At 34.5% G+C, this 15,231-nt stretch overlaps 1 protein-coding gene across 1 annotated transcript in view; it reads left to right on the top strand.

The window, feature by feature from the left end:
• Positions 1-15,231, top strand: part of SYNE1 (spectrin repeat containing nuclear envelope protein 1) — a 300,005-nt gene that overhangs the window by 197,392 nt on the left and 87,382 nt on the right. The window contains 10 exon segments of the mRNA XM_032216017.1: positions 587-760; positions 2,755-2,886; positions 4,217-4,413; positions 5,293-5,425; positions 5,706-5,888; positions 8,289-8,438; positions 10,543-10,719; positions 11,685-11,840; positions 12,770-12,925; positions 15,020-15,190. Coding sequence (XP_032071908.1) covers positions 587-760; positions 2,755-2,886; positions 4,217-4,413; positions 5,293-5,425; positions 5,706-5,888; positions 8,289-8,438; positions 10,543-10,719; positions 11,685-11,840; positions 12,770-12,925; positions 15,020-15,190 — 1,629 coding nt within the window.

Below are 15,231 nucleotides of genomic sequence, written 5' to 3'. Positions count from 1 at the left end.
AATGAAGCCACTACATTTTGTTTCAGTTGTACCTTCTGAGTTGTTTTAAAAGGTAGCTCCATATAAAGTGAATTGGAATAGTCTAAATGCAAGGTGATTAAGGCTTGAGTCATAATGGAATAGATTCCCCCCACCCTCCATAAGGAGCAGACATGTTTTGACAGTACAGTAACCAGAATGTATAAGCATACTTCAAATACTTATGTTTCAAAATTGTGTTTTTATCTTGGGTGTATTTGCATAAACTGCTATTTTGTTTTGTGATGCAAAATTAGTTTAAATGCAAAATGACACTATTTAAAAATGTCAAGGATAACCTGCAGTTGAAACAAAACAAACACTCTGATTCCTAGTATGCATGTGAGGAAGGAATGTTAATTCAATCTTCTCTGAAAGATAGAAAGTTTTTTTAGCTAAGCAAGATGCATATTTTGAATAGATACTGCAGCACAATCTGTTCCATTGCTGAGAATATAAATAAGACACAAACTATGAGGACATCAGAAAATTTAAATTTTAGATTGTTTGTACAACAGCAGTAAATTTCTGAAATATGATGGTTAATAACAAATGATAATTTTCTCAGGAATATTTCCAAGGACTAGAGGCACACACGATCCTAACAGAAACGCTTTTTAGAAAAATAAGCAGCTTTGCTCTTGTGAAGGAAACTCAAATCCATGTAGATCTAATGGCACAAGGCTCTGCAGTATTAAAACAAGCTCATAAGAAAGGAGTGGAGCTGGAATATATTCTAGAGGTAAAGTTTTCTTTTTTCTTTTCCTTTAAATTTTAACTTTTCATTACGTTTGCCTGGGACATAAAAAATTCTTAAGAAAAGTGATAACATTTGAGGAGAGGTACAATTTGTCTCCTGAAAAGATTAAATCAAAAGTTCAGAATCATTTGAGCAACCGCAAAATCATTTTGCCACCTGGGCAGTATGGAAATTTTATAACTTCATTTTCAACCCATTTTTATATCAATTGTTATATTAATTTATTGGGGGGGGGGTCTCAAAAATTGGTAGCAATTTTTGTATATACTTCTGTAATACAGGTGATCCTTGATTTATTACCACAACTGAGCCAACAATTTCTGTTGCTAAGCAAGGCATGTTGAGCAAAGCAGCTGTTAGGTGAATTTTGCCAAATTTTACAATCTTTCTTTCTACAATCTAAATACATACCAGTTGTCGAGCATCCAAATTTTGTTTATGTAACCACAGGGATGCTGCAATGGTCCTAAATGTGAAAAAATGCCCATAAATCATTGAATGGTCACTAAATGAATGGTTGTAAATCGAGGATGAAATTTATACACATTCTTGTATCCAATTTTCTAAAAAAAAAATGCAATGAATATTCCCTAATCTTCAGTTCAGTTCAGTTCAGTTTATTGTATTTGTATGCTGCCCTTTTCCCCCGAAGGGGGACTCAGGGCGGCTCACAACTCGAACCGGGGAAGGGGGATACAGACAAAAAATTAAAAAAAAAACATAACAATATATAATTTAAAACTCGCAACAGTCATACCATTCGAGACGGGGGCAACAGCTCTTTAGCCCCAGGCCTGTCGGAACAGCCAGGTTTTGAGGGCTTTGCGGAAGGCCTGGAGGGTGGTGAGGGTTCGAATCTCCACAGGGAGTTCGTTCCAGAGGGTCGGAGCAGCCACAGAGAAGGCTCTCCTCTGGGTAGTTGCCAGTCGACACTGGCCGGCGGATGGAATTCGGAGCAGGCCTAATCTGTGGGATCTAATCGGTCTAGTGGAGGTAATTGGAGGTAATCTTCACATATATGTTTCTTTAATCTATATTTTATCCCTCCTGGTTTATTTGTTGTTGTTGTTGTTATTGGATAAATAAATTTAAAACATCAGGAAAATGCCATTAAAGGTTGGTAGGCACAATCTTTTTTATTTTCTGATTACTTCAGTTTAAATATTTATACTTGTTTAATGTCTCGATAGATGATAAACTATACGCTCCTGTAACTTGTTTTGTTTAGTTGAGAGCTATTTGGAATTTGTCTACAAATTCTATTGCAGAATTTGTCTGCAAATCATGCAACAGTCTTCCACTTAAATAAAACTTGAAACTGAAACAGTGTTAACTTTCTGAGCTGAATGACTGCGATCTGCTTTCCTTTTTAAAGGCAAAATGAATTGCTTTTTGGTATACTTCACTTGAAACTGCTCAAGTCAACAGAGTATATTGCATATATAGAAAATAACCAACTAGCAAAATAAAATAAAATAAAATAAAAAGGATCTTTTGAAATGTTTTTGAAATTTCAACATAAATGTTTTTAGATAAAAACAATAGCAATAGCAATATTGTAGCCTTTTCTAAGCAGTTTACAGAGCCAGCTTATTGCCCCCAACAATTTGGGTCCTCATTTTATCATCCTTGGAAGGATGAGTCAACTTTGAGCCAGTGAGAATTGAACTCTTGGCAGTTGGCAGAATTAGCCTGCAGTACTGCATTCTAAACACTGTGCCACCAAGGCTCTTGCAGCATGATTCTGCTCTCGTTTTAAAAATGTTAGGACCAAGAAAGTACCAAAATATGTTTGAGGAAAAAAGAGAAACCAAATAGCGGTTCTCAGAAAATTTGGAACATTTGAAATACTGTAATTCCTGTTAAAATGATTTTTTTAGATGACCTATCTCAATCAATTCAGTGTGGAACAGTTTTCTGTTAGAAATATATTTGAAAAATACTGAGAAATTATTTGGAAATTATTTGGTTTACAGACTTGGATGCATTTAGAAGAAGAATATCAGGAACTCATACAGCAGTTGGAGGCTGTTGAAACCAACATTCCTAGTGTTGGCTTGGTAGAAGAAACTGAGGAAAGGCTTACTGATCGGATTTCACTTTATCAGGTAATGGTAATAATTTGTCCATCTGAATTCCTGCACATTTTGTACACACCAACATTTTAGGGGTTTGGCCACTCATCCTACCCTCCCCTATCTGCAGTTAACAGAAGAGAAGCTATGCATCAGATCAAGATGTGTTTCTAGCTGAGTTAACAACACTGAACAAATGCTTGAAGAAGAATACAAGCAGGACATCATGTCAGATGTCTTTTGGATTTTGTTCATTTACACTAAAAATCAAAATAGACATTTATTTGATAAAATGATAAGATGTATTTGTGTAATCCAATGCAAATGTATGCATATTATTCTACTCAATTATGCATGCATTATAGGGATTGATTCTCTTCAATCCCAAGTAGTACATGGGTTTATTTACTCTTCTCCCACCCCCTACAAAGATCTGTTATAACCTGGAATATAACTACCTGGAGACAAGAATAGAGAAGACGTGATTATATATATATAATTTTGTGCTGTTTTGTTTTTTGTTTTGTTTTTTGCATTAATTACCATAGATAAATTAGTTAGACATGATCTAAGTAAGTTGCATAAATTGCAGCACAGAAGCAAAATGTTTTTTTCTGGGAACCTGTACATGAAGGGAAAATATCTTCTTTTCCTAGCAAGACCATGCATATAAATGTATGAACTACTAAGCTCTAGACAGGAATAGTTCTTGTGCATCCTAGTGGAAACTTTTGCCATAAGTATTCACACCCCATTTGCAGTTACATTTTGCTACTGATTGTTCTAAGGAGGGGAAAGATAAAGTCTTTTGCCTCAGACATTGTGTTATAGGTTTGGATGACACTCTTTACATCTGTCATTTATTTATTTTTAAATCATGACTGGATATTATATATTAGAAATAAAGTTCTCTATAATTTTCCTAGATCACAGTCATTGTTAAGAATTAGTTTTTTCTTTGCAAATATCATCCAAGCCTGTGTTCGTGTTACTTCCTGTGGCAATTGTTTCTAACTTAATTTAGGCTAAAAGACAAGCCATAAGGTTGCAACATGATGCAGGGTGTATTATATGTAGAATATTTGAATGTGCATGTACGGCATGCATGCATATGAGCATGTGTGTATTTGAGTATGCATGTATGGAAAGTTATAGTATCTGGATAAACTAAAAGCAAAGAATCCATTAATCATGAACAAGGTTTAATGTATACTTCTCTGAATTGTTACCAAAATGTAGGTTTTCACATCAACAGGGAACATTTTAATGGTAAACTTGTAGGTTTCTTTTTCCTTGTGGGTTATAGTAATGAAAGAAATAATTGCAGTTTCATATTGTTTCTTATTGTCTTTTGTTATCAAAGCACCTGAAATATAGTCTTACTCAACACCAACCCAAACTTTACCAAGTGCTGGATGATGGGAAAAAACTACTGTTCTCTGTGACATGTTCAGAATTGGAATCTCAATTGAACCAGATAGGGGAGCATTGGTTAAATACTACCAACAAAGTTACTAAGGAAATGCACAGACTGGAAACTATACTTAAACTCTGGACAAGGTATTGCTAATAACATGAAAAAGCAATAAGTTTGGATTCTTTCTCATTTTGTATTTCATCAATACAGTTACTTGCATAACATGTTTTATTACTTTTTGAAATTGGAGAGAATTCCAGGAAAACAATGGTAGAGTTCACCTTTCAATCCTAGCTCACTATTATTGGCATCCAACCCAGGAAAGAGTTGAATTATTACAGTATTTCCAGGGATTTATATACTTTTGGTTTATTGTTGTGGTTGCTTTATAATTTAATTGTGTTGGATATAACTCATCCATAATGTTTTCAGTTGGGTAGGCTATAAAAACTGTAAAATGTATGAGTGCGTGATGAATGAATGAATTATAAACAAGTAAATAAGCGTCATTCAAAGAGTCCAAAGCATCCTAAATTAATTATATTTTCCTCCATTGCTAAAGCAGATAATTTGGCTTGCAGAAGCATTATTTACTTTAGAAATATCTAAATTAAAAACACTAAGAAACTGTGGACTCTAAGACACACTAGAAAAAAAAACTATAAAATACCTTCCAGGGAGGAAAAGAGTTGAATTTTATGGTGCATTGTGAAATACTTTAATTACGTATTGTCGTGGCTCTTGACTGACATTTGCTTTTTCAAATAAGGGAGTATTTGTGAATCACAAAATCTGTCTGCTCCTACCAAGGGAAGAATTGAAATTGTTTGGTATACATGTATTCAGATATTGCTTGTGACAGTATACAATTTTACATAAAAATAAAATGAATTTAATGTGAATGTGAATATTCAAGATAAAATATTTTATCAGGAACCTTTTAAATGATCAGAGAATGACTTCACGAAAGTGAATATCTGTGGCTTAATGTGAAATAAATTTATCCTCCATCATCTTTATAGATATCAGAGTGACTCGGCTGAGCTGATTCATTGGCTCCAGTCAGCAATGGAACGTTTGAAATATTGGACCCAGCAATCTATCACAGTTCCTCAAGAACTAGAAATAATTCGAGATCATCTGAATGCATTTTTGGTAGGTATGAATAAAAAAACTAGAGTCATTGACATTTCACAATCTAATTGTTTAGTAATATAATTGTTTCAGTTGCGGAATAAAATTTATAAAGTAACACAATGGCAATATCCAAAACTATTATATATTCGGGGGCTATATAATCGTGCATGTATATATTGCAGTGCTGTGCACTCTTAATTATCAGTTCAAAATAAAACATTTCCATTCTATTCATACTCCAAGTTTATTAATAAAACTGCTGGAACCTGCTAGTTATGCCAAATTACAATTATTTCAGGAATTTTCCAAAGAAGTTGATGCAAAGTCATCCCAAAAATCTACTGTTCTGAGCACTGGAAATCATCTTCTCCGGCTGAAGAAAGTGGATACTGCATCTTTGAAGGCTGGACTGTCACAAATTGATAATCAGTGGACAGAACTGCTCATACAGATTCCAGTAGTGCAGGAAAAACTGCATCAGGTAGGGCAAATTCAGTTCACTACATATGATTTCATTCAATGCACAGGGAAATATGTATGTACTTTTTCTGGCAACCTTCTCTTCAGGCATTGCTCATAAATTTCTTCTTTCCAGAAACTCAACCCTGTTTTCAGGAAATAAATGGCTGCGAAAGCAAGCCCAACTGGATAAATTATTTTAATATAGATAAAAAATAGTCCAAAAGATTCAAATGTCTGCATACTGAACGGCATAGTGACTTTGCCTGCCTTTTTTGAATTAAGAGTTTTTAATCCATTCTTTTCCCAGAGGTGTACTATTTAAACCATCTGGTATGCTGATGTGTCTTTAGTATTTCAGCTGTGTCTTGTTTCTCCATAGTGGCTCCATCTACATGACTGGGGTAGCAGTTTCCAATGTTTTGATAGTGGTTAGCGAGACTGTGCTTTCCAAACAAGTTCTTTGCAAAGTGTGCTAGCATGAGCAAAGACTCTCTGCTTGAAGTATAAAGAAAACTATATCCTTCAGAAGGCTCATGCAACTACTGCAAAGTAGTTGTATGTGTGCATGGTATATCTCTATGCACACATAATATTTCCACATTAGGACTGTCAGTAAAACAAAACAGCTGTGCTTGCACACAAAGGTAGACATCTGAAGACAGGTTTTGAAGCAGAGGTGGGATTCTTTTGGATGTGACTGCTGTAAAAAAAGAAATGATCCATGTATATTAATATTCTTTGCCAAGCACATTTTTTCCAATTCAAATGCAAGTGCTTTGCAATGTTCATATTAGCAGTGATCCAGTGATTCTTCCATTAAGGGAAGAAAAAAGAGAGATGGATTTGACAAAACCTTTTGTGAATATAATAGCTAATAATGCAAAATACAAATGTTCTAAAATTAATGCTTATAGTGGATTTGTATGTGATATTTTAGCAGTGATTTTTTGCAATTATTTGAATATGATAATTCTGGAATGGAGATAATTAGTTATTACAATTATTACAAGGAAGTAAATTGATTTAGCAGCAGTACTGTATGACAGGATATAGTGGAGTTCATTCACACATGTTATGACAGGATATAGTGGAGTTCATTCACACATTTTCAAATTCAATTCTGGAGATGAGAGAGTAGTATTTTTCCAACACAACAGTTCTGTTTATAGATGTTATGAACACTTTGTTGGACTACAATATATGGAAACATACACCACAGCCTTTTACTAACACATGGATTGGACTCAGGGGTGGGTTCCTGCCAGTTCTAATCTCTTCTCTAGAAGAGGTTCCACAAATCTACAGTGCCTTTTTAGAACCGGTTCTAGCTCCCTCCCCCCACCCGTCCTCACATCATCAAGATGAAGAGTGAGAGGAGGAATTCTGGGAGTTGAAGTCCACAAGTCTTAAAGCTGTCAAGTTTGAACACCCCTGGTTTTTTTTCTGAAGGGTTAGGGTTGCAAGGGTCTTGTAACTTGACAGCTTTAAGACTTGCGTGCTTCAAATGCCAGAGTTTCTGAGCCAACATTTTGGTTGCTAAGCAACAGCGTTGTTAAGTTAGTTTCGCCACATTTTACAAGTTGGTCACGCCCACCCAGTCACATGGCTGGCAAGCCACTCCCACAAAGCAGGCCACACCTACAGAAGAGGTTCTAAAAAATTTTGAAACCCACCACTGATTGGACTAAATAAATAATACCAGTCTAATTCTAAATGTTAATTCTAGGCAATTTACTTTGAATTAAATTGCATTGATGTGAATGGGATTTTTATATATATATATATATATATATATATATATATATATATATATATATATATATATACATATACATATACATATACATATACATATACATATACATATACATATACATATACATATACATATACATATATATATATATATATATATATATATATATATATATATACACACTTAAAGTCACAACCCCTGGTATGCCCAAGTATGCACAACCCCTGGTATGCCCAGTATTTATATATATATATATATATATATATATATATATATATATATATATATATATATATATATATATATATATATATATATATATATATATATATAAATAAATGCAGTTGTTGATACTGAAAGGCAAAGTATCTTTAAAGTACTGGCAATTATATTTTGTGTGCATGTATGTGTGTATACTGTATATATAGTCTCTCTCTTTTTCTCTCCCTCCCCCCCGTGTGTGTGAGAGGGACATTATAATATATATTTTAATATCTTTATTATATATTTTATTTATCTTTAATTATGTTGAATATTTTCAAATTAGAAAAGTTGGTTTCATATTTGAACATATATTCTCCATCATAATATATACACAATGATATACCTATAAACAAAGCATGTACAGGCTCTTCGTTCTTGTTTTGATTTACTTTTTTGTAGCTGCAAATGGATAAGCTTCCTTCTCGCCATGCCATCACAGAAGTCATGAGTTGGATTATTTTGATGGAAAATGCTATTTCTAAGGATGAGGAAAACATAAAAAATATAGTGGGACATAAAGCTGTCCAGGAATACCTCCAGAAATATAAGGTATTTAAAGAGGGAATAGTTGGAAAATCACTTTAAATTGATATCTACTACATAATGGCATTGGATCTGGTTTTAGAGAAGTACATACTTACCTTGTGACGTTGCATTTGAAGGTTGTAATACCCCATTGATTTAGGATATACGTTTTTAATTACTGGACTTTTGCCTGTAATTACCCTGTGGACATGCTTCAGTGGTTCATCTCCTCTCTCTGGTTTGGTTCCAGCTAGTTTTGGCAGAGGGGAAGAGATCAAGCCTGAGACAATTTTTTTGTGTGTTCCTCAGAACAAGGTGCTCTCTCCACTTCTGTTTAACATCAATATGAGGACACCCGGGAGGTCATATAGGAGCAAAGGGTCAGATATCATCAATAAACGGAGGGATAGGATCAAGATCACATGAAGTGTTAATACCACTTTATAATGCCTTGGTAAAGCCACACTTGGAATACTGCATTCAGTTTTGCTTGCCACAATGTAAAAAGATGTTGAGATTCTAGAAAGAGTGCAGAGAAGAGCAACAAAGGTGATTAGGGGACTGGAGGCTAAATATATATAAAAAACAGTTGCTGGGATTGGGTATGTCTAGTTTAATGAAAAAAGGGCTAGGGGAGACATGATAGCAGTGTTGCAATATCTCAAGGGCTGCCACAAAGAAGAGGGAGTCAAGCTATTCTCCAAAGCACCTGAGGGAAGGACAAGAAGCAATGAGTGGAAACTAATCAAGGAAAGAAGCAACTTAGAACTAAGGAGAAATTTCATGATAATTAGAACAATTAATCAATGGAACAATTTGCCTCCAGAAGTTGTGAATGCTCCAACACTGGATGTTTTTAAGAAGATGTTGGATATCCATTTGTCTGAAGTGGTGTAGGGTTTCCTGCCTAGGCAGGGGGTTGGACTAGAAGATCTTCGAGGTCCCTTCCAACTCTGTTATTCAAAATGTGGTGATGGTAACTAGTTATACACACTGACAGGGCTGAACAGACATTAACATTATTAATGTTCTGGATATCAATATTCCATCTTCATGCTTGGAACCTGGAGTTTGGGTTGGGATTTGGATTGAAAGGAACAAGCTCTGGCATAGCCCTAGCAAGACCATGTCTTGGATTCAAGGACTTTCTTTTTCCAAAGATTTTCAACATTTATTTTTAATAGGAAATAATTCTCTATAGGATTATTTTTTGAATGATCTCTCTTCAAAAGAAATATTATAAGAGCATAACCCTTTCCTGCTGTCATCATCAGATAAGCAGCTTACTAGGTAGAATGTTTTTTTAAATAAATCTTTATTAGTTATACATTTTTAAGAGTAAAACATACAAATACAAATACAATTTTAAACATACAACCCCCTCTCCCCCCCCCCCATGGTGACAGTCATTCACAGCCCAACTTTTTTTTTTCCTCATTGTTAGGTCTCTAAGCCACATCTTCTCATTACAAAATTCAGGGATCTATTACAATACCCATGTTCACTTTTAACTTTCCCCGTTTTAAGACCCTGCTGTTCTCCTTGTCGCCCACATATACCATAAGTTCCAGCTAAGGTAATGTTCCGTTTCTCCTTTGTCCCTCAGCCAACCCGTCATTCTGTCCATTTCTGCACATTCATAGATCTTTTTAATTATAGCATCTTCCGACGGTATGGTAGTGGATTTCCAAAATTGTGCATAAGTTATTCTTGCGGCCACAATTATATGTAGGCTCAAATGCCATATTGAATTGCTCATGTTTTCTGGTTTAATGCTTAGCAGAAGGTTCTCAGGTCTCCATTCCATGCTTGCCCCGGTAACCTCTTTTAGCTATTTTTTAATCCTTCTCCAGTATTTCGTGGCCTCAGTACAGGACCACCAAATATGGTAGAATGTGCCATCCTTTCTTCCACATTTCCAACACAGTGGAGATAACCCAGAATGTTGAGAACAATTTACAATTTTCCCTTCCTCCTCAATGAATTAAAGAAAAAGTTAGCATACTGGTGAACATTAAAGCAGAAATTTTGGCAAAGTTTGATGCAACACTGTTAAGTCAAAACACAGCATGTGCTAAGATACATATTGCACTATATGAGAGTTTCTCTTCTGTCTGTTTTTCACAAGGGCTTTAAAATTGATGTAAGCTGTAAACAGTTAACCGTGGACTTCGTTAACCAATCAGTGTTGCAGATTAGTAGTCAGGATGTGGAAAGCAAGCGTAGTGACAAGACGGATTTTGCTGAACAACTTGGAATGATGAATAGGCGGTGGCAGATTTTGCAGAATCTGATAATGGAAAAGGTAATGAAATTAACTTGATATGTGTTAACGTAGTTTATCTGAAACTTTATCTGCTGCTAAATAGCATTCTGAAGGAAGAATTAAGACGTGTTCTATGTCTTCCACAGATAGCAATTTGTATACCAACTGGTATATGGGCACATTTGTTCTGATGGTATCAAATGCTATCCATCAACAAAGCCAGATTGATGCAGTCTTATATACTGTATATCTACCTTTCCAGAGAACAACAATGACATCCCGTCTGTATAATGCTACCCCCCAAAAAAACCTAGAAGAGATCAGTTGCTAATAATAATAATACTGTGTTTAATTTAGTAAATGCTACCATCTTTAAAAGCAGTTACTGTTATTTCAAACCAATAGTTTTGTTGTTTAGTTATAGTATAACCTTATTTGTCATGCTGTAGTTCTTAGCATCTGCTTCTTAGTTAGAAAATTGCACTTCCTATTTGTCATAACAAACCTTTTGCTGAGATACAACAAGTGGGGGAGGGCAGATGGCATTGATTCTAACAATGGGTTAATTGAAATACATTTCACAAAATGTGTAGAAATTTTGGCTTGCTTTAAGAAATTATAACTAAGAATTTAATTTCAGCATCATACTTAATTTCAAAGCACTGAAGTAAAAATCTTCTCATCTTCAGTTAGGTTGAATCCAATCATTATAGTATCAATCATTCCAATAAATTTGATTAATTGCTTTTGTTAGACTGAAACTTTAAAGTATACAGTGGATGTTGATTCAATTTCAAATGCATGGTAAAACAACTTGTTTTGTAAAAAAAAAAACGTTTTGCAAACAACTTGATTGTAGAAAAACAGGATCAATACCCACTATATTTTTCCAGTAAAATGTTTCTTTCTTTAGTTGGAATTAAGAAACATGTGAACTAACTAACTTTCTTTCTTTCTTCTTTCTTTCTTTCTTTCTTTCTTTCTTCTTTCTTTCTTTCTTTTAGATTCAGTTGTTGGAAGGTTTCCTTGAATCATGGACAGAATATGAAAATAACATTCAGAACCTAAAAACATGGTTTGAAACTCAAGAGACAAAACTGAAGGAACAACAGAGAATTGGAGATCAAGCTTCAGTTCAAAATGTCCTAAAAGACTGTCAGGTAAAAATAACTTTGCCATTCATTATGAACCAAATCTGTTTTATTATTTTATTGAAAAGAAGAGCAGAATGCTAGTTAATATAACTCTAATGCATATCTGGACAGATGTAAATCCCACTTAGTCAATACAATAATATTAATATAATTTCTAAGGTATGTTAATAAATGATATATGAATATCTATTCTATTTGGTAGAACTCTTTTATTTATTGGTAAAAGAGTTGGGGATGTTTAATCTTTGGTGAGATTATTGGTGTCTCTTTTCTTATAGGATTTGTTTTCTCTGTCAGTTCTGTTCCTTTGTTTGTGTTGTTTTTGTTTTGTATTGTTCTTTGCTTTAAAATATATTTATAAATTGTAAATCACTCAGTGCAAGATAGGATAGGAATTTAATGTATTATTACATACAGAACAATGTAAAATCATAGCTGCCAGTTCTTTAGCTGGTTTTGGCCTTCATACACATCAAATTCTTTCCAAGAACCTAAGATATTGTAATTTATCAGTCTAGTATGTATGTGGGTCCAAGCAGTGTGGTCTTTTGTAATTGACAGATGAAAGTTTTATCAATGTGCAGCTTTTCTAAGTGCCATCCAAGATTTTTTGGTATGGCACCAATGTGCCAATGGAGCCACCATGGCCAAATTTGCCACAATCTTTCAACTTTAACAGATGAAAACTTCAATTTTCAGATCTTTATGATCTTCTCCAATTCATTGTTTTCTGTTCTACTAACTCCTGACACAGATATTCTTTACTTTTAAATAAACTAGTATATTTATAATAGATATTTATTATTACTAGTACAGTTTATTGTTTGTTGTACTGAACGTGAAAACTCTAATCATGAGTTGTTAGTAATTAGTGATTTTACAAAAAGCCTTATGCAGTTAAAACACAATATGACAATTTTTTTTATTTCCTTCAGGAACTTGAAGATCAGTTAAAAACAAAAGAGATAGAACTTGAAAAAGTTGAACAGACTGGCTTTACCCTAATACAAAATAAAAAAGAAGAAGTCTGTGTTGCTGTTATGGATACCCTCCAGAAGCTAAATAATTCTTGGGCAAATTTGGACCACCAGGTAAGTAAGAAGGAATGGAAGAAAAAATATCTTCCTTAAACTAGGGGATTTCAAACTACTGATATCAGGAAAGAAGCTACATATATTCTGAATGATAAAAGTACAAATCACTTTCAGTCAAGAGCTATGCCTCCACGTTCCTCTTCTCCCAACCCAATCCAGATGATTCAAAAGCTAGAAATGCAGAATTATTGATAATTAATAAACCCTTATGCTGTGCATCAAATAATTAATTATAGATTAGATTTCTGAAATCTTTCTACTATTTGTTTCCACATTGGTTGATTGATAATGTACCATCATCATTTTCGACTCTAAAACTACTTGAGTAGATTTTCCTGGGTAGATTTTCTCCATGACTACAGCAATCGCAATAGCACTTAGACATATATACGGCTTCACAGTGCTTTATAGCCTTCTCTAAGCGGTTTACAGAGTCTGCATATTTTCCCTACCTCAGAAGGATGGAAGGCTGAGTCAACCTTGAGCCTGGTGATATTCGATCTGCAAACTGCTGGCAGCTGTGATCAGCAGAAGTGGCCTGCAGTACTGCACTCTAACCACTGCGTCACCGCAGCTTTATATACCCTAACCTGTTCAAGTCCTCAATGATGCACTAATCACGGTTAATATTAACTACATTTCTTAACATGACATAGATATTCATATGGCATAGAAACTTTCAGCTGATCTAAAATAGAAGTGAAATTCCACATACAATTCAAAAAGGGAAGGGATAAACATTTCAGAGCCTAAATCTGTTTTATCTTTATATCTGAATTGCAATAGAAGAGATCTGTGTAGCTTAGGGTTGAACTGTGAAGTCCTTGATGCTTTCTAAAATTGCTTTTTTTTTTGCTTGCAGACATTTCCTTTTTTGACAGGGATGCTAATGAGTGTTTGGTTTGCTCCCTGTTTATATATAGTAGCCTGCCTTAGAAGTGTTGAGGGTGGGGTTTTCTCCTTGATTAAGGAGAAATTTCCTAACGTGAGGACAATTAACCAGTGGAACAGCTTGCCTCCAGAAATTGTGGGCACTCCATCACTGGATGTTTTTAAGAAGAGTCTAGACAGTCACTTATCTAAAATAGTATAGGTTCTCCTGCTTGAGCAGGGGGCTGGACTAGAAGACCTCCAAGGTACCTTCCAGCTTATTCTATTCTAAGTCTAGGGAATTGTAAAATTGATACCCCATCTGCTTATATATCCACTAACTATTCACATTCACAGTGTTCACACAAAAGACATTGCAGAAATTTGGATCTCCAAAGCAGTAGCCTATCTCTAGTCCTGCCTACTTCTGTCAGTATATCAGCCTTATTCCCTCCTCAATCCTTTCATCTCCCCTAATTGAATATTCTGATTTTCCAGAGTCCTCATTCATGTGGAGCATGTCTTTAGGTAGAAGAGGCTATTCATTATAGATGTGTATTCCTTGCAGAGATAAAGTGACAAGAGGAAGCCAAGAATAATATACTCCTTATACCATTTGTGTTCTGGGTTTTCAGCCTTCATTTAAGTGTTGTTAGTTTTAATGCTTTTATATTTATTATTTTATGAAATTGTAAGCCACACAGAGTTGCTTTGGTTAGTGAGTGGGATGGTATAATGAATGAATGAATATTGCCATCTTGCTTGAATTGATGTTTTTTTCTCTCTTCCTTCCCTGTTTCCATTTCAATTATTTGCTTTCAATATTTGTACCTTCCTCCCATTTGCTTCTTTTTCCTTTAAAACTGTTTTCTATGCAAATGTAAGAAAATCTTGTCTTCACAGTTCATATCTCTCTTCCTCCCTCCCCCCTTTCCTCCCTCCCCCTCTCTCTGAAGGTAGAAACATTATATTTCTTTCAAAGTAAAAATATTGATTATCTCCAGCAAACTAAGCAGTTGCACATAGCTTCTAAATAGGAATTAGGGAAGGGACAGAAAATAACTACATTCCTAGTTAAATAGTCATCATTTGTTTTAAAAAAATCTACTATAGACAAAATATGTCATAAAATATGACAATTCTTTTTTTCAATTCACACATTTCAATAAATACATTGATATTTTTAAATACTTATTATATTTCTTGTTTCATTGTGGCCAGGTTGGTCAGCTGAAAACACTGCTACAATCTGTCCTTCATCAGTGGAGAGTTTACAAAGCATCTTATGAAGAACTTAATAGCTACATAATGGAAGCAAGGTATTCCCTGTCTCGCTTTCATCTTCTTACTGGCTCTCTGGAAGCAGTGAAAGTCCAAGTAGATAATCTTCAGGTAAGCCATAAGAACAAACATATTTATTATATTAAGCAAGA

Source organism: Thamnophis elegans, chromosome 4, assembly GCF_009769535.1.
Source record: "Thamnophis elegans isolate rThaEle1 chromosome 4, rThaEle1.pri, whole genome shotgun sequence".
NCBI lineage: Eukaryota > Metazoa > Chordata > Lepidosauria > Squamata > Colubridae > Thamnophis > Thamnophis elegans.
The sequence above is the reverse complement of the archived record's forward strand: the minus strand, read 5'-3'. Positions and strand labels throughout refer to the sequence as shown.